General features: G+C 36.0%; 1 protein-coding gene across 1 annotated transcript in view; it reads left to right on the forward strand.

Moving 5' to 3' along the window:
• Positions 1 to 26,996, forward strand: part of LOC149575057 (alpha/beta-Hydrolases superfamily protein) — a 159,083-nt gene that overhangs the window by 124,114 nt on the left and 7,973 nt on the right. The window contains exon 6 of the mRNA XM_089814924.1: positions 18,722 to 18,932. Coding sequence (XP_089671050.1) covers positions 18,722 to 18,932 — 211 coding nt within the window. The remainder of the gene's footprint in view (positions 1 to 18,721; positions 18,933 to 26,996) is intronic.

Below are 26,996 nucleotides of genomic sequence, written 5' to 3' on the forward strand. Positions count from 1 at the left end.
GAATAAATAAGGAAAAGAATTTGAAGGATATGAATCAAGGATAAATTATAATATATTTATCTACTTGCACATAGATGTATTTATAAGATTGGCATCATATTATATGTTTTTATCCAAGTTTGTATCTTTTATTATGTATATCTAAATACATGCTTTATTTGGAAGATTATTTTATCTTCTTGTACATGTATTTAATTGTACGTATTAGATAGAATCTTGTATAAGAACTGTATTATGGTGTCACCTTTAATTTTATATCTATGTGCATGTACATAAATGTGTTACAATGAAATGATGGAAATGTCAGCCATAAGTTGTTAAAGGTATGTATTTTAATTAAGTTAAAATTATTAATGTTCTTTTTAATGTTTATCTAATAGCTCATGCCTGTCCAAATGATTGTACCCTACTATACAAGTTGCTAGGTCCTTACCAAGATAGTTAGAGGTCATACTTGTCGACCAGATAAGTGGACTAAGATAGTACCCCATTCCGTTGATCTCGTTTAGCAATGCTTATCCCCTTCACCTTCTCCTACAATCACCCATGCAGCATTTTCCACGATAATAGCAAGTTCCATGATAGATTTATAATAACATTTAACGTAGATATTAGCAAGAAATTTAATTACTAACCACAATTCTGAAATCATGCAACTGCTAACTACTATCATCATCATATGACAAATAATGAATAACAACCATCACCATTAAATAGTTAAACAAATAATGAAAGCAATGGATATATTTAACTACCTTTTTCACATGATTATTAAAGAAAATCCATTCAATTCAATGGCTATAATAAATTTAAATTAGTTCAAAATTTGGGATGTAACACCTCCTACATGTGCTCATGTGCCTCTAAGATAGGTCTTAAATTATGTTGTAGTTATGATATTTGCTTTTGTCTCAATAACACCCACACCATTATCCAAAGTATCTTCTCATGCTCTATCCTCCTCCTTTGCCATGGCTACTACCTTAACCTCTCTATCCATCTAGCCAAACCAATTGAGGTCCTCATCACTAAAGATAGGATCCTTAGCCTCAATGATCCAATTAGATTGTGGATCAACCTCATCTAGCATGATGGCCGATAAGCCATTGCCCAAAACTTGTCTATGGTGAAGATAAAGTTTGTAATGAACGTGGAGAAGATCATTTATCCTTGACACAAATAGTCTATTGCACTTCTTGGAGTGTATGTGGTCAAATATACCACAACTTGAAGTATTGCAATGTTGGCTCAATATTAGTACTACAATACTCAAAAGATTTGGTATCTTAGCAACATCTTTCCCACCATCCATTTGAGATGAGAAAAAAAAAAGATCAATCTCATTACGCAATGTTAAGTTTACTTTTTCAATATTTAATAATAATAATAATGTAAAAAGGGGAACCATTTTTATTTTTTAAACTTAAATCACGCCTAATGTTGCATAATGAGATTGGTCTTTTTTTTTTCCTCATCTCAAATGGATGGTGGGAAAGATGTTGCTAAGATACCAAATCTTTTTGAGTATTGTAGTTCTAATATTGAGCCAACATTGCAATACTTCAAGTTGTAGTATATTTGATCACATACACTCCAAGAAGTGCAATAGACTATTTGTATCAAGAATGAATGATCTTCTCCACGTTACTTACAAACTTTATCTTCCCCATAGACAAGTTGTGGTATATTTGATCACACACACTCCAAGAAGTGCAATAGACTATTTGTGTCAAGGATAAATGATCTTCTCCACGTTCATTACAAACTTTATCTTCACCTTCTCCTACAATCACCTGCGCAACATTTTTCATGATAATAACAAGTTCCATGATAAATTCATAATAACATTTAACGTAGATTAGCAAGAAATTTAATTATTAACCATAATTCTGAAATCAAGCAATTGCTAACCACTGTCATCATCATATGACAAATAATGGGTAACGACCATCACCACAGTTAAACAAATAATGAAAACAATGGATATATTTAACTACCTTTTTCACATGATTATGAAAGAAAATCCATTCAATTCAACGGCTATAATAAATTTAAATTAGGTCAAAATTCGGGATGTAACACCTCCTGCATGTGCCTCTAAGATAGGTCTTAAATTATGTTGTAGCTATGATATTTCCTTTTGTCTCAATGACACCCACACCATTATCCAAAGTATCTTCTCATGCTCTATCCTCCTCCTTTGTCATGGCTACTGCCTTAACCTCTCTATCCACCTGGTCAAACCAATTGAGGTCCTCATCACTAAAGATAGGATCCTTAGCCTCAATGATCCAATCAGATTGTGGATCAACCTCGTCTAGCATGATGGGCAATAAGCCATTGCCCAAAACTTGTCTATGGTGAAGATAAAGTTTGTAATGAACATGGAGAAGATCATTTATCCTTGACACAAATAGTCTATTGCACTTCTTGGAGTGTATGTGATCAAATATACCACAACTTGAAGTATTGCAATGTTGGCTCAATATTAGAACTAAAATACTCAAAATTTTGGTATCTTAGCAACATCTTTCCCACCATCCATTTGAGATGAGAAAAAAAAAGAAGATCAATCTCATTATGCAACATTAAGTTTACTTTTTCAATATTTAATAATAATGTAAAAAGAAGAACCATTTTTATTTTTAAAACTTAAATCACTCCCTTAAGAGATTTTTACTTTTCTGCAATGACAACCAAGTTGCCTTGTGTATGTCATAGGAAAAGATATCCCTTGTGCAAGGCTCTAGATCTCATCTTGTGGATTATATGAGCTCCAATGCCAGAATTCAATGTTATCCGCTCTATGACTGTGTAGAGCCCACTCAAAACCTTCTTGTCAGCCTTGAAACAATTGGAATGCTGGATTGAGGAAATCAGCAGCTCCATGTAGGGGCTTGTGAAGCTAGAGTTGCCATTGCCTATCAATGATTTCTCAAATGGGGCAAAACTTCGCCTCAACTTTGACAAAACTGGATCTAACAGTCTCCTTGGCCCTATCAATGCCTCATTGCCCCCATACATGTAAGTCCATTGTTAGTTTCTCCCCATTAGCAAATTGTAGTTGAACTACTAGAGACTATGTAAACTGCAATTATTGTGAAAAACTAACATAAGTGTGAACAAAAATAAGAAAATAAAAGAAAACTATCAACAAAAGCATAATGTAGAATTAGATTTACCTTTATTCAATCTCCACAGTAGGCACCAAAAGTCTTGCTCCTCTACATTCCTCTTAGCATACGATAAGGAAGTCCACTCGTCACTAATTAGCATCTGCCTGAAAGCTCCCTTTGCTTGAAGCAAGGATTGTAATGCAATGATATTCATTGCAAATTGGGTTATTGCATGACAATCCAACTCCATAATAATGACAATCTATGCAAGTTATAACATGAGAGGTAAATGCATCTACATGTTGCAACCTTAGCTATTTCTAGGAAGATTATCATAGCATTTCTTAGAGTTTAGCATTGAAAAATAAAGTGTTTGTAGAAGATGCACTGTTGACAAGCATGCCAAGGCTTCTTTTCCAAGTAGTGAGTGGGGATTCTAGTCGTAGTTCAAATGTTTGTGGACCAATGTCCATAAGATCAATTATAGGAAGCATGGACTAATTTTTTTTCATACATGATTTCTTTCGCAAGACATGGATCTAATTTTAAAGGCAAAGGACAAGGCCTTTAGCTGGCTTTAGGGGTTGAAAACTTAGATGAGAACTAAATAGGTAAGCAAGTTAATAATTTTATACAATGTGAGAGAGTATACCTCTAACGAGTTGCAAGGAGGTAGGGATAATAAGGGAGTTGACAATTTTGTACAATTGATGATATAATGGAATTTGCAGAGCTGAAGAATAGATCAACCATAGGGGCTGCTAAAGCCTTGATTTTGTTGTCTTGCATTTTGTCACCACAAAATGTTGGTAACAGCACGAAACTTTTTCAAGCTAGTTTCACATTTCTCTAAGCTTGTATTTGATATTCAATTGCTTAATATTGATTGATCGATCTATTTCAATTCGTATATCAAATCATTTTACTAAAGGCCTTTGTCAAGTCTTTTTCATTTTGCTTTTTGTCGAGCCTTTGCTTGATTTTTGAAGCCTTCATCGTCCATCCTTTGTTTTTGAGTTCGTGTTTGTTGGTTTTTTGTCCTCTGGTTTTGCTTATGTCACACCTTTCACTTTTCCCTTCGATTCGGTCTAACCTAGAGCTCAATCGGAGTTGTCAGTCAAGAGATATGCTTGTTTTAGTGCCTCAAAAGTGGACCTTTTTGGTGCAACGACACGAATTAAAAATATGATGTTATATTTTTAATTTGATTTTCACTTTTGATAAATATAACTTATATTCACTTTTTGTTATGTTTTTAAGTTACTTTAACTTTAACTTTAAATTTTTAACTTAAAGTGACTATAGTGCACTTTATGTTATAATTTTAAGTTGAGTTACTTTTTAATTTCACTTAAAGTAACTATATAACTATATAGTTACAATTTAATTTTTGGTTTTAAAATCAAATGCTTGTTTAAATGTTACTTTTTAAATAATGTTTATATATTATATTTTTAAATATGATAGATAAAAATTGTTTATGGCCTATTTAGTAACATTTTTATAAATTTAAGTGAATTAAATGACAAAAAGTCATCAAAAGTGGACATTTTATATGCAATTACATGTAAAATCCATCAAAAGTGGACATTTTACATGTTAGTGCATATAAAGTTCATTATGGTGGACCTTTTTGATGTTATTACATCAAAAGGCTATCATAAGTGGACTTTTTTGATGCCACTGCATCAAAAGTGAAGTTTTTATGTCTTTACATCCAAAATGTGAAATGTATTTTAAAACATGCATCCTCCTCCAAAAAGTTCAATTTTACTTGTATGCATATTTTAAAACATGCTCTTGACTCTAAAAGGTCCAATTTTATGCTAAGACATGTTTTAATATATGTTTTGGCCTCCAAAAAGTTTGATTTTGAGTAACTACATGTTTTTTGCCTTCCAAGAACCCGATTTTGATCATAAGTGGAGATTTTCTTGATGGATTTACATGAAATCTTTTTCATTTGAGGCGTTTTTGATGGGCAATGAGTTTTCTTGCATTCAAAATGGATTCAACACGCTAAAAAACTTTTTTGGAAGCTCCAATCTAGGGCACGTTTTTGAAAAAATCAGCAAATAACTCCATATCTGGTCCTAGTTTTTGCTCCTTTCCAAATCAATTCGACTTTATTTGGTGTTTGCATGGCATGTTGGTGCATGATTTGAGTTTTAAACAACAAGTCGTTTTGCTCATGCACCATGGTGAAAAACGTTTTTTGCTAAAAACATCCCAAGCACATGCATCTTGAAAACTTTGGATTTTGGAGCATTCTTAGGGTGCATTTTGACATCTTTCACCAACTTTTCTTTGTTTGCTGCCTTCTTCCATTCAAATTTGTAAAAAGTTGAAAGATTCAAATGTTTTTAGAGAATTTTTCATTATTGGAGCATTTTTCTCCTTCATTTTTGGCACTTAATCTTCATGTAAGTGGACTCTTTCTTTCTTGCTATTTAATTTGTGTTTTTCTTGTTGGTTTTATGCATGTAATTGCTTGATGATTGCCACTAGTTGAAATCTTTGTCATGGAAAGTGCATTTTTTCTTTAAAAATGAAGAAATTGTTCATTTTCATGTTTTTGGTTCTTTCCCAAGTCCCAATTTCAAATTTGAGTGTTGAAGTGTTATGCATCTTAGCATGTTTGAATCACTCTCCAAAGGTACATTTTTCTTTGTATTTTTGTGTTCTATGTTTGCTTGCCGGTTTTCACCACTTTGGAGAAGTCACAAGTTCTTTCCTAAGAACTTGTTGTTGCTTCATTTCATGCGAAAGCATCATCACATCCCACATTTTGTTTTCGTGTCACAACACCTCACCTCTTATTCAATGAATGCAATTACATATTTTCCATCTCATTCATCATCCACACATGCATGTAATCTCTTTTTCTGTTTTCATTTTCACTCATCTCACTTTTTGCATTCATTCGCACAACACGATTACATGAAATGCCTTACATGTAATTGCATCCAAAAGGTCCGATTTTGATTAAAAGTCACGTTTTGAAAAGTCAAAAAGATGGTACCTTCATCTCCCATGTACTTTGACTTCCCCTTTTCACCAAAAGTGACTATAAAACTCATTATCCCCCTTCGATTTTCCATTTCCGTCCCTCCATATGCATTTGCGCCTCCATGAGCAAATACATATTTTCACTTCTATCCATGCCTTCCATCTCATCCTTCATTCACACTTACATGTGACGTGCATCCTCCACCCGCATTCGCATCTCATCTCACCCTTTCATCTCTCGTTACATGTATTCATTTTTCATGCAATAATGCTTTGAAAACACTAAGTCACTTTTGAAATCAGCAATCTTCATTTGCACGCATTGCCATGCGTTCCACCTTCACACATTCTTATTTCGTTCCATCTTCCATATTTTTATTTTCATAACACTTCATTCCACATTCAGTTCATTTCATTTTCATCCATTGCATATGCATATGATTTCTTCGAGATCATTTTGTTGGATCTGCCAAGTCTCCAATTTGTTTCCAAATCTGTTGATCACAAATCAACTTGTATGGCAATTCCATTTGATGATGTATTTATGTTTTGGGATTTTTGTGTTACAATACAAGTACAAGAAATGTTCTCACCATCAAAATCCAAAGGCAAAATGAAATATCAATATGTTAAAGAATTGGCTTATGCAGCTCCTTCATCAGTCATCTATTCTAGATAACATGATGGACACAAAGATTGGTCATGTGGATGTGACTGATTTTCTACAGAGTTGAAACCCCAGTTGGACATGAAATAAAGTGTATAAAGAGAAGCAACATTCACCTAGTGTCTACATTTCTTATGGCAGCTATAGAACCTGACTTCGTTCTCAGATGTGCACAACAGTTTACTCTAAAGACAAAGACTATCAAAGACATTAACGACAAGGTTATCATTAGGTTTGATCCTGAGGTCATTGAACAAATCTTCAAGGTTCCGCATAAAGCAGAATGTGCAGATTTGACCAAAGAATCATCTTTGGCATGCTAGAATGGGCAAAAGGGTGATTATCAGAAGTATGTCAATCTTTATTGGTTAAACAATAAAAGAAGCAACTTTTCCAGATGGCCAAAGACTGTTCATCGGCCTAACTTCAAACAAGAATATAAGGATCTCATCATCCTTCTCAGCAAAATTTGTGGCCTTAAAGATTCTACTGATTTCGAGACATGGATGTATAAGTTCATGTTTCAAATCATGGAGAATAAAAAACACATCATTTGGGGAGAGCTCATCAACACTACACTTAGCCGGCATATACTCAATGTGGGAACTTTGGTACCCTTCTACATGAACTCTTACCTTGTTTACATTGCTGCTGCCAGGGGATCTCTCTCTAGTCTTTCAACCAAGGGAGATTGTCTTCAGGTTGCTATTCGGGATTGCTATGACCAAATCACTTTGACAAATAGTAAATTTAATTATAGAAAAGCCCAAGATGCTTTCTTTGGACATTTCCAATGCTTGTTCAATAAACAGTTATCTGTGAAAAGAGTATCTGATGTAGCATGGGAGAAGGTGAACCAATACGGTTGTATTTTCATTTAGTTTCCCACTTTCACATACTTAAGAGTTGGATATTTCAAAGGCAAGCCGTATACCTTACTTGGGTATGCTACAGATCGAATCATCTTGATGGAGCTAGCTAGATAGCTCATGGACGTGTGGAGTGATCATGCTATGCATAGGCCTGGTTTCGGTATTACCTTAGCTAAACCTTTGGCAATTGGCAACTATTCGATCATTTCTGTACCTAAAACAAAGAACATGGAAGCAGAGTTGCAGTTGATCACCTTGACCAAGTTCAAAGCTAGATTTGACTTTGATTATTGAGAGATGAACTCTCAAATGAAAAGAGCTTACACTCATGTTCATCGCATCGAGGACATCTAGATTGATATGAGGACAGAGCTTGACAGCATGAAGATGGACTTCTACAGATTAACTCTACATTAGATAATCGATTTTAACATGTTGGAGATCCCTTCAGATTTTCAAATTGAAGATGATGGTGACATCCTTGCTCCGGAATTTCATCAAGCCAGTTTTGATAAGAAGTGCCCTTTTTCTATCCAATGGCAACAAAAGGAAGGTACGTCTATCATGGACAGATTTCAATCCATCTTGGTAAATACCAACAAATGTTTGAAAAGTAAAGGCCTTAAAAGAGTAAATCCTAAAATGGGCTTGGATTGTGGATGTTTTGGTCCTCTTAGTAGAAAGTCGCAACTGGAAATCACAGGGAAAGATGGTGTTTCATCTTCTGATGCTAATGGTTCCCTCAAATTCAAATTGAAGAGTGGAAAAGGAATTAAATCATCTCAAATCTCTGAATCAATTCAAAAATCAGTAGAAGCATCGGAAGAGGAATTGGAAACAAAATCTGATAAAGAAGATTTGGATGAAGAAGGGGAAATCATGATCATATCTCCTCCAAAGCCTGCACAAGCTTGTACATCTTCTATACATGAAGAGCCCTTTCTGCATGAAGTGGATGACGATGTGGATTCATTCTCCATTGTTTTTACTCCTTCCATTCTAGTCTCAAAAGTTAATACCATGGCTCTTCCTATTTCCTCTGCAGCTCCTCACATCCCTACAAATGAACAATATGAACATTTAGCAAATGTGTTTGAGGATTTTTCAACTCTTACCAGTGGTCAAGTTTCCCAACTTGATACATCTTTGACAGGATTTGGGCTTTTCATAATGGAGCCTTCTCGGCATGTTCCTATGCTTTCAGTTGTGCAGACAGAATCTTATTCTATTACAATGGAAAAACAATTAAGATCAATGCCAATGGTCTCCAATATATCTACTTCTACGGATGAAGGTTTTAGTTTATTTGCATGGTTGAGCAAAATAACAACGAAAAGGAGAAAAGTGGTTGTTCCTCCGGACAATCTTCCTATTAAGAAGACCAAATCCAAATCTTTGACAGACAAAATTGTTTTAGGGATTTTGGTTGATTCAGATAAAACCAAATTTTTTGAAGTTGCTGAGCCCCTGGTGGAAAAACCTGTTGAGGAACTTACTCATTTTGATTACAAGTTTACAAAGGTTGAAATCGGAAAGCAATCACGTTTGAGTTGTTTGCAAGATGCTCAAGGTGCTCAAGATGCATTGACTAATGTATCAAAGAGCAATCATGAGCTATGGGGAAAGAAAAACCAGCTGAAACAGGAGGTCTCTCGTCTGAATGAGGTCATTCAGAAATAGTCTTCTCAAAGTGTTGTTGTTATGTCTCAAACATCTAAGGAGAGAAAATTGATTGAAGCCACCAAGTCTTGAATACAGGAAATCATTTCCGAAGGAGTTCGAGCCATCACAGAGACATTTACAGTCCTTAGGCACGTCAAAGAGATTAATGAAATGGAGCAAAACTTAATTTCTTCTTTGACTCAAGAAGTGGATAACTTGAAGGAAATCCTTGATGATTGGGATGAAATGGTAAGATTTGATCTGGATGCCTTGGTCTCATGTGACGTTCTTCCGTCATGTGAAATGTTCTTCAAATATCAAGGTCTCATTGGTTACAAAGAGGAAACATTGAGGAAGCTAATTACAAAATTGCAGGCGGCCTTTGGAGATTGTGAAACAGTTGAAGCAAGTGTTATTTGTGATTTGGAATAGATGGGCTGCCATGTTATTGATGAATTTGTTAATCTCATTGTAGTAGAAAGACTAAATTTAGAATATAGAATCAAGATCAATGCTGATGTAGATTCCGAAGACTTTGGCTCACACAATGAACAAGTTTGTCTTGTATAAATCCTCGACAAAATACTTGTTGGTTACTATGACAGCAAATTCCAAATTTGTACAATCAGCATATGTGAATGCAGTGAGAGTTGAAGCCATATCAAAAACCATGGAAATTGCTGATCTTCCCACAGTGCGTGACATCATTGTCAAATTCAAGGCACTGAGAAACAATCTTTAGATTGTTTTTTTTTGTTTTTATTTCATGTTAGTAGTTGTCAAATGATGTAATGCGAGTTGCATGTGCAGTTGCATGTAACTCTTTATTTTCTCACATAGTTAGACTAGGTCAAAATTGGTTAAGTTGCTCCCACTTTTTTCTCCACCTTTTTCTTAACTCTTGTGCCTATATAAATAAGTGCCCCCTCATTGTAAAATCATCATTATCTTTATGCAAGAGAGCTCTGGAGAAATTGTGCCAGCAAAACTTTGTTTAAGCACTATTTTGAGAGAGTGAATACAAAAGAGCATTTGAGACTTAACTTTGATTAAGTGAGATTGTTACTTGCATGAGTTATAAGCTGTCTATAATTCATTTAAGTTATCTTTGATTCATGTTATCTTGTGTTCTTGATAATTGTATCTCGTGAATTGAATAGAAAAGAGTTAAGAAGCAATTGGAGCCAAAGGTTTGACTAGGAGCAACTGTGGAAGTGTATAGCTAGAAGTTTTGTCTGTAGCTTAAATTTTCGTTCTAAATTCAGAAAATAGTTAAGTTTTTCTTACTTTTAGGTGTTACAAACGTAAATGGCAGAATACATTACTTATTAATCAGAGATCAAAATGATCTATATATACAAAGAGGAGAGTCGAATAGAATAAAAACATTCTATTCTAGACTACACCTAAATATTAGAAACATTCTAATATTTACAGAGATATAATAAGATACAATAGTGAGCATTAAAAAGAAATATAAAGATTATTCTAATACCCCCCCTTAATGCTCAATCTATTTACTACACCAATAGATCCCCTGAATTTAACAAACTTGTCAAGACCAAGGGGTTTTGTGAAAATATTTGCTGGTTGCTCGGAGGTAGGGACATAGAGTAACTGAATAGATCCATCTTCTACTAATTGTCGGATGTAATGGCAATGAAGCTCTATATGCTTGGTTCATTCATGAAACACTGGGTTCTTGGCAAGTTTGAGTACTCCTTGATTGTCTAAAAACAAAGAAGTTAGACCTGCTTGAGGAATATGCATATTTGCAAGCATCTGACGAAGCCAAATTGCTTCACAAGCTACCTTGAAAGCTCCTTTATATTCTGCTTCTGTAGAGGAGAGTGCATGTGCCTGTTGCTTCTTACTGGTCTAGGTAACTGCTGCAGATCCGATACTAAACACATAGCCAGAAGTAGATTTCCTATCATCAACTGAATCGGCTCAATCAGAATTGGTGAATCCACTGAGCTAAGGAGTAGTACTCCTTGTGTAAAGAAAACCATAATCTGAAGTACCATGTACATAGTGTAACACATGTTTCGCTGCAATGCAATGATCGGTCTTGGGGTTCGTCATGAACCGTGAGATGTAGCTAACTGCAAAACTGAGATCAGGTCTAGTAGTAGTAAGGTAGATGAGACTACCTACTAGCTGCCTGAAGAGTGTTTCATCTACAGGAGGAGAATTAGATTGTGCGGACAATTTCAAACCAGTCTCCATAGGAGTGGAGGTAGGTTTGCAATCTTGCATTTGAAACCTATCAAGCAAATTTCTGGCATACTTGGACTAAGACAAAAAAAATACTGTTGTCAGTCTGCCAAACCTCAATACCTAAACAATAATGAAGCAATCCGAGTTCTGTCATATCAAAAGTTCTGCATAGATCCTGTTTGATTTCTAAAATCAAATGTTCTGAACTCCCAGTAATGATCAAATCATCCACATAGACAAAAAAACAGGAATATCATTACTAGAGTGTTTAATATACAGATTATTGTCTGACGGGCTACCCTGAAATCCCTAAGCAACCAAGTACTGATCAATCTTTATCTACCAAGCCCGAGGGGCCTATTTAAGACCATAGAGGGCCTTCTAGAGTCTACATACTTTTGGTTCTGAACTGGCAACCTTGAAACCTAGGGGCTGCGTCATGTAGACTTCTTGTAATTCACCATTGAGAAAAGCACTCTTCACATCCATATGATGAACTTTCCAACCATTTTGAGCTGCAATGGCAAGAAGAATGCAAATAGTGCTCATCTTGGCTGTCGGAGCAAAGGTCTCCTCATAGTCAATGCCTTCGCGCTGGGGGAATCCTCGAGCAACAAGTTTGGCTTTGTATTTGTCCAAGGTACCATCTGCATGGTACTTGACCTTATAGACCCATTTACAACTAATGGGTTTCTTCCCAGGAGGGAGATCTGAAAGAACCCAGGTGTGATTCTTTTGAAGACTCTAAAGCTCAACATCCATTGCCTGTTCCTATTTTGGAATTCCTTTGGCCTTTGCACATGTTTGGGGCTTAGGGATATTGTGGATGTTGGCCATAAGAGAAACATTAACTGTGTTGTGCCGAATGCTCTTATTTCTAGAGGTTCTACCCTCAATGAGTTCATCAGGATGAAGATCACTAATCGTTTGAACCTAGCATTTTGGCCGAAGAGTAGAGGAGCCAATATCAGATGCAGTCAGAATAGCTAGATGAGGAGGAGCAGGAGTTGTATTATCTAGATGGGGCTAAGGTGGTGTATTAGTAGCAATAGATGACTCATATAAAATAGGACCCAAGTTAGAGATTGTTGAAGACTGAATCTCAGAATGTGGCGGGGAGGCAAAGAGCCGAAATGGTTCGAGTTCCTCATCAAACACAACATCACAACTGAAGATTAAATGATCAATGTTTACATCAATCAGTCTGTAGGCCTTATGTGTGTGATTGTATCCTATAAACATGAGTTTCTGGCTTTTGGAATCCAGCTTAGTGCATTTGGCATCAAGAATCCAGACATATGCTAGAGAGCCAAAAACTTTCAAATGGTTGATCCTAGGTTTGCGACCAGACCAGGCTTCCTCAGGAGTCTTATGGTTAACTACAAGGGTGGGTGACCGGTTAAGAAGGTAGACAGCTATGGATACTGCTTCTGCCCAATATTTTCTAGGAACATTTCTATGTATTAGCATAGCTCTAGCTATTTCTGTGATGGTACGCTTTTGATGCTCTACAACACCATTTTTCTGAGAGGTGTGAGGTGTGGTGAATTGACGTCTAATGCCATGAGTAGTACAGAAGGCAAAGAAAGTAGAAGAAGAAAATTCCCCCCAATTATCGGTCCTAAGAGTATGGATGGGGGAACTAGTCTCTTTTTCTACTAGGGCTTTAAACTGCTGAAATACAGGAAAAGCATCTGATTTTTGCTTAAGAAAATATACCCACATTTTGCAACTAAAATCATCCACAAAGAGGAAGAAGTACTTGTTCCCAGTAACAGAAGGAGTATTCATAGGACCACATACATCAGCGTGGACCAGCTGGAGTACTTTAGATGCCCGCCATGATTCACCATCCTTAAATGGTGTCCCATGTTGCTTCCTTGCTTGGCAAGCTTTGCAAACGCAATAGTTCTGGGTTTGGATATTAGGTAGGCCATGGACTAAATTATCCCAAGCAAGTTGTGCTAGATATTGAATGTTTAGGTGATCGTATCGTTGATGTCAGAGGCTACTTAGAGCGGATGATTTTGCGATGAAGGCATGCTCAAGGGAATCGCCTAAATCTACAAGCCTATAAATACCATGATCCTCAAGATCGATAGCAAGTGTATTGCGAGAATCACAATCAATAATCGAACACTTATTTCCACTGAAAATGACATCTGGCTGAGGGGAGTGCTTCATAATTTGACTAACAGACAAAAGATTATGTTTCATGCTAGGAACATAACGTACATTGAGGAACATGAGTCTTCTTCCTCTGGATTAAATCTGAACATTGCCCTTGCCAACAATATTGTATTCTTCACTGCCTTCGAAGATTAATGAGTTAGAATAGGGAGTGAATTCAACAAACCAATCACGCTTGTGAGTGAAATGTCGGGAGGCACTAGAATCTATGTACCAAGCAAAAGATTTCACATAATCTACGGGTATGCTAGCCATAAAGGCATGGTAGATAGATTCTTTCTGCTTTGAGTGTTGGGCAGCATTGGCTTGCATTTTAATTGAGTATGACTTTTGATGCTCATAATATGTGAATATCTCAGTTGGCACAAACTTCGAGGTGAGAAAATGAAAGACCCACAAAAATTGGAGTACTTAGAAGAGCTCAAAAAACCTAGAAATAATATGTTGTCAAAAGCTAGATCTGCTAGCTCAAAAATTGAGGCATGGAAAACAAGGTACCCACAAAAAACTGATGAAGACCCATTTGAGATCTCGAAAAACCCACCAAGAATATGTGATTAGAATTTTTTTTCAAGGTCAGAAACTAGGGTTTCAATCAGAATAATTGTCAGCGGCTAGGAAGGTCAAAAATAGCAGAAAAACAGTGTTTGTACATAAAAAATGCCTGATGTTTTTCAGAACACAGGCGTTTTGTCTGAGACGACAGAGAGAAGGAAGATTAGAGACCCAAAAACCTGATTTTGCACCATAAAAACGCCAAATGCACGTCCTCAGAAAAATGACACTGTATGTCACGATTTCTCACCAAAAAAATGAGCCCCAATAGCTGAAACACGAGCAGAATATCCAACAGGGATAGACAGACCCGTTTTTGAAAAAAAATCACTAGAAAATCCCAATCTTTGGGATCTGGGCATGAGCAGACTCAACACATTATGGAGATCACCAAAATTATGGACTTCAATGCGATTTCACATCAAGACTTTCATGTGATTTCAGGGAAATTTGATCAGATCGCGTGCTTGAATGGGAAAAACGGGAGTTGCAAACTACGTGCGATCAGACATGGTGTGATTTGTTGTCGCGATTTGATGCTGTGATTTTCAAACAAAACTTGTGTTTTTCCAAAATCCAACGCCAAAAAAAAAAAGCGATTTTTAGATTTGACCAGAATTGGACCACGATTTACAGAAACCCTAGCAGGGTTCATGGTAAAATCTCAGAAATAATTTTGAAAAAAATGTAACAAATAATTTCAATAGAAATTAGAAATTTTTCGAAAAAAATTGAAGAATTAGCTCTAATACCATGTTACAAACGTAAGTGGCAGAATACTTTATTTATTAATCAGAGATCAAAATGATCTATATATACAAAGAGGAGAGTCGAATAGAATAGAAACATTCTATTCTAGACTACCCCTAAATATTAGAAACATTCTAATATTTACAGAGATATAATAAAATACAATAGTGAGCATTAAAAAGAAACATAAAGATTATTCTAATATTAGAAGTCTTTGTGCACTTATTGTAAAGCTTTTCCATATAGAAGTACAACCGAACTTAGAGCCAAATTGATACATTTTCAGTTAGCCTTTGAGTTAGTGAAGGCTTATTGGTATCACTATTTCCAGCTCTTGATAGAACTATAGTTAGAGATTCACCCTACCCATTACTCACTCCACGAGCAAGTGGATTCTTTCTTGAAAGATAAGAAGAAAGGATATTGGTAACACCCATTTTATAAAATCTCTCAACTTCTTGCTTACCTTGAGTTGATCCAAGGAGTGGTGAGAAGGGGGAGCCTTCCCTTTAAGGTAGGAGAGACTCTATCTCACATGTTGTGGTTGGTCATTCTATTTTGCGACTGGATTTTTACCCAAAACTGTCGGTTGCAAAATATCCACCCAACCGATTCATGACCTATACTTGCCAATGTTTCTTTACGAAGAAGCATGTCTTAGAACAGTCTACACCCTATCCTCTCAGGATTTTAGAGGACAAGACACTAGAGGAGATATTAAGTGGTGTGAAGTCAAAGTGAGTCATTAACATATTTTCCATGTACCTATAGATAAGAGGATCAAATTGAAACCTTCTTGTGGGAAGGGTTTATTTGTAGGTATAGTGAGACTTCAAAAGGCCTATAATATCTATATTTCAAATCTAAGAAAACTTGAAGTTTGTAGGGATGTCAAGTTCAACGTGGACTTTGCATCTAGAAACGTTTAGGAATTTGTGTTAGGATTTGAGGTGCTAGGGAGGGGGGGGGGGGTGCTGAATCAGTACAATCAATTGATTCTAAACTTTAACTTCTTTCCTATAAAACTGAAATGCCATATTCCAAATGATTAAACATATAATTGGTATTAACAAATAAAGCATAATAAAATCAAATCATCACACACATATGCTCATTATACAATGATTTTGGTCTCGTAGAAGCCCTTGGTTAGAAGGTAAAAACTATGATGGGGAAGGTACCCACAAATCTTCACTATTGCAGTAGATGAGTTTTCCTAGTTAAGAGCATACAACACCCTTTCTTAGGGTTCACCCTATTAGGAGTGACTTTGTACCATGTTAGAAGTACAAATAGATCTGCTAAGATCTACTTTGTTAAAGGATTTATAGAACTTTGTTAAGATTCTACCCTGTTAAGGGGTTTACAACTTTGAACCTATTAGAGTCCACCCAATCTAGGGACTTACTAGTTATAACTGTTAGGAAACAACTATATCTTTGATTTGTATATGACACTTCTTGCCTGCTAGATCCCTTATGCTCTTTGTTCTAATTCTACTGCACTATGCACTTCTTCTCTGTATCTTGATTACAATTGCTAGATCCCTCTCTTCTACTAGCTTTCATTGCTCGTTCTCTTACTTCACTATTGCTTCTACTCTTCACAAAATACCACTTTTCCTAATGTCAATCTGTCTATTACAGATCCTTTATGTTTACCTGTGATCTTTTTGCCTCTTAATCCTGACCCTTCATTTTAACTTAGAGTTTCCCTCTCTATTTTTTCAAACATTTCAGAAATCTCAATGATTAGATTCAACTGGGTTGGCTTGTATTCTATTTGTCTGTTCACCGTTTGACTGGTTAAAATGTATTACGTAGGAAGTCCAAACATTACATATCTCAAGGTAACACATCTTTTCTTATTATTCACCTTGCAATTTCATATTATAAAATGTGATTGCCTATTTAGCTTTAACCTTTTCCTTGACCTTTGTGCAAATAGCTCACACTATGTCAAATAATCACTGATCGACACTTAGTGATCATTGATTGTGACAAGTGTCCTTCCATTTGCCTATGTAACCTATACTTTGATAAATGAACCTGTTGGAACACCAACGCAATTCCCAATCACCAATCAATGTATGGTTGCCATCAATAACAACCATCAGATAATCATATGCCTAGGTAATGCCAATTGTCTCCTTTTATCTTCCAATGCCAATTATCTCAACAAGTATTTCTAGTAATAGAGGATGAGGAATAGGAAGCCGTAAAGGCTAGATCTCCAAAGTTTTGAGTTGTTTCTAGTTCAAGATAGTAGCCTTTCAACTTTGTATGGAGGGAGAAGCTTCAGCCCATTCTTTTGTTATGAGATCTTGATGATTCAAATAGACATTTTTTGATGATCAAGAGCATATTGAGGCTCCTAGAAGCACAGTCAAGGAGAGTAAGGCTCCAAAGAAGCTTCCTACTACATAGCATTTATGAGTAACATGATTGGGTCTTCCAAGCTATAGGAAGCAGTGAATACTTAGTTACCTGATATTCTGACCAAGCCCTTAGCAAAATTAAATGTTTAAGCATGTAGACAAAAACCTAGATTACTGAAGAATTCCTTCATTACCAAGAGGGAGTGTTGAATTTATAGCTCAGTTTGGAATATCTCCACAGTTATTAGATGTGTGCAAGTAGTATGAGTTATATCTATCTTGTTTTCACTTTAGTGATTAGTGTCTTTTATTTGGACAATTAAGTCCAATGAAGTGTAGATAATCACTAATGATTTAAATTTATCGTCCAAGTCATCTTCTATGTGAGAAAAGATCTCTATTTTGGAAGATTAGATATTTTGGCTGAATGGTATAGAGCTAGATGCAAGACAAAAGTTGACAATTATGTGTAGCTATTGTTGGCAGTTGTGGAGATTACCTTGTAAGCTTTTGAAGGAATGCAAATCAGATTTCAAGTGTAAATTGGGGTTGTTTGTTTTCTTTTATGCGTTTTATATTTTAAAAAAAAAAAAAATTAATTTAGTCTTTATTTAAGCTTTAGAACATTAGTCACTATTGTTGGAATTTCATTATTACCTCTAGATTGTTGAGGGTAGTTCAGTTTCACTGTTGATTTGAATGGGGCAAGAAGTTTAGAACATAGGATCCTTGCCTCAACAAAAACCATGAATAGAGATTGTATGAATTTGAAGGTACTAAATATCAAGTTTTAGCAAATGAAATCAGAAAGAAAATGTGTTTTCTAAGAGAAAAGAAGGGCATGAAATGCATTTGAAATTTTGAACAGAAGAGGGTACTTCACAATGTACATCAACATATATTTCTACACTTATTTCCGGACTTTAAACTAGTATTTTTTTGTCTGCATTGAAGTATAACTCTTATGAAGTCTTTTGTTAGAAAGGTTGATCTTGAATCTCGTTTACTCATCTTATGTACATTTCATTGATTTTCATAAACGTCAACTGAATTTACTAATGCATTTCGGAAATAATTACTCATTGTTTCAACGTATGGATATTTCCATAATTAGAATTTAATTCTTGTGTATTTAATACATTTCAATGAGGATTCTTCAGTTCCTTGTATTTTCCCTTGTAAACAAGTATGATTTTCAGGAAGAATGAGTACCTTAAATTAAAACAAGCTATTATTTTTTTAAACCTTCATTTTAAAAGCTATTTGAATAATTGTAATTTTTTAACCGAACTCCATTTTGTAGGTATATTAAAGGGGAGCGTATCTTAAAAAACCAAAGTATCAAACTTTCCAGTAGCTCAATGGAAACTGTTGCAGGTGTTGATGGTAATCTTATGGTAAAACCTAATGAAGGGACTATTGAAGCAATTGATAATGACATGGATAAGAGCTCCTTAAATCAGTTAAATTCTTCAAGATTGCGTGCATTAATTGTTGGTCAAGGTTACAAGCAGGTATTTTTTTTCTTTAATTTTAATTTGTTTCTATAGCAAGGCTTCCTGATTCAGTTAATACTATAATAGTGAAATAAAATATTGATGCAATACTTATTATGTTAATAGTGAAATAAAATATTGATGCAATACTTTATATTTTTGAGTGGTTTGAGAGTCCTTGTTCATAAAAAAAATTCTGTTGTGAAAATTTATGTTGCCGGTATGGATATGGAAACTCAGTACATGGGTAGAAAGTTTTTTTGCACTTAGGTATGTCTGTACATGTGTATACATATGTGCATATATATTATAATTTATATACAAAATTTTAATGAAAGATGCATGATTGTAAAACTAAATACATTTGATAGTATGATTCTTCATCATTGATCAATCCCAAAATGCCAATTTAACAGCTTAGAATTTCAATATTATGTCATATACCAGCAAATTGAATAGTTCAAAATTTCAATATTAGTTCATATCAATATGATATATATCATATTTGTTCAAGGTCACAATTCAAATGAAAATCATTACAATTACACATTTTACAATAAAAAATAATAATTCTCTTGTATCTTCATCAATCATTGAAAGGATCTAGATCAAGATCATCATCGGTTGTTGCAAGTTGAACATCATTGAAAGGATCTAGATCAAGATCATGCCACTCTCACTAGGTTCAACATGCATCTCATCATCACCCATAGTGACTCTTGTGGGTTACATCCCAATGCTTTGTTGACCCATCCTTGTATTGGTGTTCCTTATGTGATAGAAGATGCAAATTGGAATGAACATAAACCAAGTCTTCTTCTCTTTTTTTGCAGGCAACCATTTACACTTGATTGTGTAGATCAAAGAGTATGTACTCCAATTCCGTTCAGTAGAAGAAGTTGCAACCTGTTGAAATTGGAGAAAACCAACAAATTTTAAAAATCAAAACTGAAAAAATAAATTAAAGAATGTCAAGTACTAAATTTGATAATACAAATGGTAAAATAAAAAATAAGATAATTTTGATAGAATCTTGAGTGCAAGACATTGGAGGAACAAATAATCTAGAACACGGAGGTTACACCTCCTACAAATATCCATTTTGGATTGGTCATTAATTGCACAAGGACTATAATTTGTTCCTAAGATAATCATGCCAAATTCTCTTGTAATATTTTCCACCACTTTTGGATTGAAGAAGTGTGTAGCAAATGCTCACTTGTACCTAAGAGCAACCTTAGAATCTCTGCGTGGTGGAGTTCTCCCTAACAAAGATAGTAGCAAAGATATAGTACTTGGGAGATAATGCATATGCTAGGAGGTGCAGTGACATGGTCATCTCGTTCCAACAATCAAGAATGATTGATTCCATCAAAAATGTTTCTATGGGTTGGTTCTCATTTTTTTCTATTATGACTTATATTTCCTCTATTGTCATGTCCATGCCATTGTAGACTTACCCAAACATGGTGCATCTATATTAGAAAACTTGAGCATACGCATGATAGGTTTGGTGAAATTCAACACGTATTCCACATGAGGGCACCAAGTATCATTCACGATCAATGACTTGACCTTTTTGGGTTCTCTCTAAATTTGGTATTGCATCCAAAGAGTCCATTGGTTACTAATAACCATTGCACCCTATGCTTCTCACACTTTCAAAAGTTGTCTCAAAGAAATTGTATGTGATGCAAATTGGGTCTCAACAACATAGGTTCATGTTAATAACACATTAAAAAATGTTGTATGCATATTGAACATGGCACAAATAAAATAAAATAAATAAATCATATTTACCTCCAATAATTCTAACCTCAAGAAAGTTCTAAGAATGCCTTGTGACTCATAGTAGTTTGTCACAAACACCTACATCTCCTCACACTTGGTATAGTTCTTTTGCTTGCACTATGAGTGCCAATCGCTTGAATCACCAAATTTAAGGGAGTGTGCAGTGTACAAAAATGTGCTGAAATCTTTGCTCAACCAAAAAACCTGCAACATTACAATATTTTTTATTGTCGATAACAATTTGGTCCACATTTTCATGACCCACCATCTCTATGGACTCAATGAAGATTTTGGAATCCCACATCTTTGATTTTCCCCTCATAATCAGCTGCCCTAAAATACATTGTAATAAAATTTAGTATGGGCTATTTTTGCAATCTTTCCATCCATCAGAAAGAATAGAACTCTTGATTCAGCTCAAGAATCTCTAATTGGTTTTAGTGATGTCTCTACAAAATTCTTCTCTCTTTCTAATAAGGTGGTGCACGCCTTTTCATACCTAGGACTTGTGAAAGCAGGATGTTTACTATTGATTGCCGACACCATTTCCTGCGAATATGGTGATTTGACCAAGTTGAAAGGAAGACCATTGGCACAAATGAAATGTGCAATTATTTTGCTCTACAATATCTCTTGGTTCCATTTTAAATACTCTGTCCAATGGACACATTTTGCAGGAAAGATTGGGATTTTCTACTTCTCCACTCCACTCCACCTCCTTACTACAGCTTGTTCACCTACTCTAGTATTATGGAGGCCATCAAATCTTTGAGATGCAACAGAGCAACAGATAAAGAGGGTTTCTAGGCAGAACTTTTCAAACTCGGTGCTTCAGTTCTTGGATCTTACCTTCCTACACTCTTCGATAGAGTGGTTTGCACTGGGTTTCCTGATTCCTAGTCTAAACATGTGGTTTACCCTATTCACAAGTATGGGCCTGCTTCTGATCCGGGTAACTACAAAACTATTATGATAGGACATACTTTTGCCAAACTTTATGCCACTGCTCTGAACACCATGTTATCTAGTGAGCTTGATAGAAGAGGCCATAGAACTAAAGGATAGGCTGGTTTTCAGGCAAACTATCAGACTATGGATCATGTGTTTACACTGCGAGCTATCATTGAGGAGGCTAGACACCGCTCTTAGAAGGTCTATTGTTGTTTTGTGGACTTCCGTAAAGCCTTTGATTTTGTTCCTAGGCTGGCTTTATTTCAGCAGCTTCATGAGATTGAGATCTCAAATATGTTATAGACTACTATTATGAGGCTTTATGAGAGGGTAACTGGTAGGCTTAGGACTCCGGAGGGCTTTTTTGATCCGATTCAGAGCACCATTGGGGTGAAACAGGGTTGTCCTCTTTCTCCTACACTCTTTGGTTTGTATATTGATGAGTTGGAGGATTTCCTTCTGAAATCCTCCCAACCGAGAGATGGGTGTTATTTGTATCAAGTCTTGATCTCCATTCTCCTCTTTGCTGATGATGTGGTTCTCTTGGCTTCTTCTCCCGATAGCTTACAGAGACTCCTTCATGGTTTGGCTTCTTTTTGTGTTCAACGGAAGCTTGTGGTCAATTTGTCTAAGAGACGGGTTATGGTCTTTAACTGTTTAAAAACCTCTCATCTTCATTTTGTCTTTCAGGGACAAGAGGTTGAGATTACTCCCTCTTATATGTATCTCGGTGTGAAGTTCTCGAGACCACGTTTTAGTTTGAGACTTGCTATTCAGTCCAGAGTCAATAAGGGTATGGGTTCCCTGGCTTTGCTAGAGAGACAATGCTTTAGGCATCATTTTCAAGATATTTCGTCCAAGTTGTCCTGTTTTGACTCCTTGGTTCGTCTAACAGTTCTCTATGGTTTGGTTGTTTGGGGGCCTTCTCTTATTACTTCTTATTGGGCTTCTATTGAGCAGGTTCAAACGTTGTTGTTACAACGTATCATTAGATGTCACAGACTCACCCCTCACAACATTGTCTTGGTTGAGTTTGGTGCTCATCCTCTCAAACTTGCCATCATTTTTGACTCGATTTGGTTTCTTCATCGGCTTCATGGTTTTATGGAGACGTGTTGACCGGCATAGATACTCTCATCCGGCATACTGTTCTTCGGTGGAGATTATGAGATCTGACACTTCTGCTAGTTCTCGATGGTGGTACACTCAGGCCACCTCTTTGTTGGGTTCGATCGGGATTGACATTGATCGTCTTCCTCATCAATTTTCGTTGGATGCTCCTGCTCAACTTCTCCCTTCATGTCAGGAGTTGAATGAGCATGTCAGACAAGACATTTATAGACAGTACATTACCACTTCCTGGAGTAATCCCTTGAGGGGTCTGCCACTTAGGATGGCCTTCTATGCTGAGCATTTTCTTGAGATTTAGGATGGTATTGTTGTTCGCCTTGTTTATCTCTATCAGTGCTGGAATCATGCCTTACAGTTTTCTCTAGGCTCATTTAGAGTTGGTTCTCATCGCCTCAAGGTTTGGACTGACCACCATATGGATCGGGCTGATAGGTTATGTCAGTTATGTACTTTGGTGGAAGTTGAGACTGAGATCCACTTCATATTCCGTTGTCCTCTTTACTATGAGATCAGAGAGAGGTTTTATTGCCTTTTCAGAGACTTCTTCTCTTTCGATGTTCTTCAACTATATTGATCAGCAGTGTCTTGCACTTTTTCTTCAGGAGGCCACCCATCTTCGAGAGATTACCTTGCAATCTTTTATTCCTCAGGGGCATACTTCAAATCAGCTCATTACCGACTTTTTCTCTCCCTTGTCTCCTCCATGGAGTTTGAAAAGGCCTTCCACTACTTATCATTCCAAATCAGTTAGACATTGTACCAGTCTCTCCAGGCAACGCCAGTCCTGTAGTGGTTCTTCACGGAAATTTAAGGCTATGGATAGTTCACGGGTGTTCCTCTCTATTACTGATTTCTTTGTGGCAAGGAAGGACCCTTGGTCCTTACCTTGTCTTCTTTATTGTTTGTCTCTTGCTTTTGTTTCTTCTCAGTCACCATTTGGTGCTTTTTCTTTGGCCGGCTCTTCTGTTTGTATGCTCAGTCCCATAAACCATTTTGGTTTTTCGTTGACATTAATATTTTTATCTTATTTTATCTTACTTCATTTTGCATAGAGAGTATTTGCAAGAAAGGACATTTGGAGGTCATTAGTGGTTGACAATATGTAGGTAAAGTCATTGTTTTTATTTCCTTGCAAAAGGATAAGCTCTTAGTCTTGCTCTTTCAACCACACTATCAACTTCTTTTTGTTCTCTAAGGAGTCCTGTTGTATGTTCAACAAACAACCCCTTGTTATCTATTCCTTCATACTCTCTAACCCCTTTTTGAGAGGGCCAAAAAAGTGAATTTTCACTCAGTATTACAAGCTCCTAAATTTGTTTTACACATTATAATTCCAAAGATATCCCCCATCTCTTGCAAGTTGTTCCAAAATTGTAGTATGTCTATAAAGGAGATCCTTTATTTGTGATCTCCTTGTTCTGAATTAGGATTTGATAAATAATAATTAAATAATAAAACTTTATTAAATACATAATAATTGAAGAAAATTAAATAAATAAATAGTAATACAAAAATATAAAAATAGATAAATAAATATAAGAATATAATATAATTATTATAGTATAAATAAATAATAGTATTTTAACATAAAATAGATAAATAAATAATGATATTGAAATCATAAAATAAATAACAAATAATAAATGATAAAGTTGATAAATATAAGAACCTTATAAATTCAACTATAAGTACAATGGTTAAGACTTGACTTTTCACTCTTGTGGGGTATGATGACTACGAGGTATAGTACTAGCATGCCTATATTTTAAAAAATATAAGTAAAACAAACCAATAGATATCATTTTTCAAAAGACTAAATATTTTTGAAGTAAAAATATAATACATTTAATGAAAAAAATATTCTTGAATGCCCTTTTTAGTATTTTCTTCAAAGAAAGTAAAAATTATCCTCAGCTACCTGAGTAACCATATTCATAACTCTAAAAACTTATAGGTCTCCAAGTTGCCTATTCTTTACTTGGAAATACAATTTTAACAAAACGTATTGAGTGTCAGAAATTTATTATGGTTGGTCAGTTGCCCCTGGAGCCAAACGCCCACCTACCTGCCTAACAACATTCAACTCGATAGGTGAGTTTGGAATCCGAAATGAGAGGAAAACATTTTGGTGTGAGACAAAAGGAATGAATCTGATTCATTCGAAGCAGACAAAGAGTTAGAGAGATTAGAGAAGAACAGAGCAGAGAGCAAAGAAGGAAGACAATCAGCATATCAAATCAAAGGATAGAGAATAGAAGGAAGGTTCAAGAAGAAGAAGGTGTTTGCAATAGCACAGATCTTGACAGCCTTGTTCTCTATGAGTTTGTATTGTTTTTTCCTGTGAAGCAATGATTGCTCCAGGCTCATTGTATGCAGCCTTTAGTGCTATAAGTTTAAGTTTGAGTTTAGTTTTATTAGCTGAAGTTTTAGTGTTTTTTGGTTGAAGCCGAATGCTCCTAGATTTTGTAATAGTTTAAACTAGTTGAATAAAAAACAAGCAAACAAGCATACTTGGCTTACTGTTGTCTCCTCTCCTTCCTTCATTGCATGTTTCATATTTGAGATATTCATACTTGCAAGTTTTGAAGTTATCCATTCTGTGTTTTAATGGTAGAAATGCTCAGACTGTAAGTCTGTTAAACAGCTCACTCGGTTCAACCTTTAACCGAGCTCTCTCTCTTTTGTTGTTCCTACCGAGTTCACTCATTGTCTTTGTTGACCGAGATCTCTTTGTATAAGTTTTGGTTGGATGTCGAGCTTGCTGAGCTCCACCTTCTTTTGGAGACCAAGTCCACTCGGCAACCACTGTGCCGAGCTCCACCTTCCCTTCGGTGTCCGAGCTCGCTCGACATCCTCTTGTGCTAAGTTTCCCTTAGTGCTGAGCTTACTCGGCTTCCTCGTGTGTTGGGTCACTCAGCACCATCTTCCTATCACTCGACATCCATTGCATGCCGAGCAAACTGTCACTCGGCACCTTCTTGTGCCAAGCGAAATTTTATGTTGTGAAGTTGAATTCTTTACATGGTATTAGATCTTTGAGGCCCTACATCCACAGTGAGTTAGGGCATTTTTTTTCTGCATATATTTGACATGGCAGGAGATGCGGGAAAGATATGGCAGCAACCACTGTCCTTTAATGGACAGAATTAATGGGCAAAGAAAATGAAAACCATAATGGTTGCTAATGATTTGTGGGAATTTGTAATCAATGGGTTCAATGATGTTACAGTCCCAGCACTGTATGCTGCCCTCACCCACAGAAGACTCAATTGAAGGAGTCAAGGAGAAAGGATGCGAAAGCATTAAGTCTAACTGAGGCAGCTATGACAAAGACAGTCTTTCCCAAGGTTGCAACAGCAAATTATGCAAAGGAAGCATGGGACATCCTTGAGATGAACTCTAAAGGGACTAATAAGGTCAGAGTAGTGAAGCTATAGATGATCAAAAGAGAATTTGAGGACCTTCAGATGAAGGACAATGAACCTATTGCAGAGTTCAGCTCACGAATCTCCACTTTGATAAACCAGCTCAAATCAAATGGAGAAGATTACAAAGAGCAAAGGATTGTTGAAAAGATATTGAGGAGTTTACCTCAGAAATATGACAACCTTGTGATGACCATTGAGGAAGCAAAGGACCTCACCACATTGACCATGGATGAGTTGACGGGAACTCTTCAAACCCATGAGCACCGGATTAACCAATCAGCAACAACTTCCCAAGAGAAGTCTTTCAAGGCTCAAGAGAATTCAAGAGACAAGGGGAGAGGAAGAAATGGCTCCGGTAGAGGCTCAAGAAGTAGAGTTCGCGAGAGGAATGGTCAAAAGAGTGCTGGTGTTGAAAGCTCAGGACGAGCAAGCAACCAAGCACCTCCCAAAACAGCTCTAGAGGAGGTAAGAAGAATTACAATTCTAATAAGAGCAATGTTGAATGCTACTACTGTCATAAGTATGCGCATTATGCTAGTGAATGCTGGAGGAAGCAGGGTGATCAGTCAAGGTAGAATGCTAATGTGACTGATGTGAACATGGGAAATACAAATAATCCCATAGCCTTCATAATATGCAACATTGGCGAAGGAGGCAGCCCCATGAGTGGTAATGAAAGTTTTTTTTCTTTCATTGGTAAGACTTTCAAGTCTGAAATTAAGATGGGAAATAATGGAACCATTCCCATAGTGGGCAAAGGATCAATCATGGTCTGCACCAA

This window comes from Cupressus sempervirens, chromosome 2, assembly GCF_028749045.1.
Source record: "Cupressus sempervirens isolate cs-2001-9-10 chromosome 2, ASM2874904v1, whole genome shotgun sequence".
Lineage (NCBI taxonomy): Eukaryota > Viridiplantae > Streptophyta > Pinopsida > Cupressales > Cupressaceae > Cupressus > Cupressus sempervirens.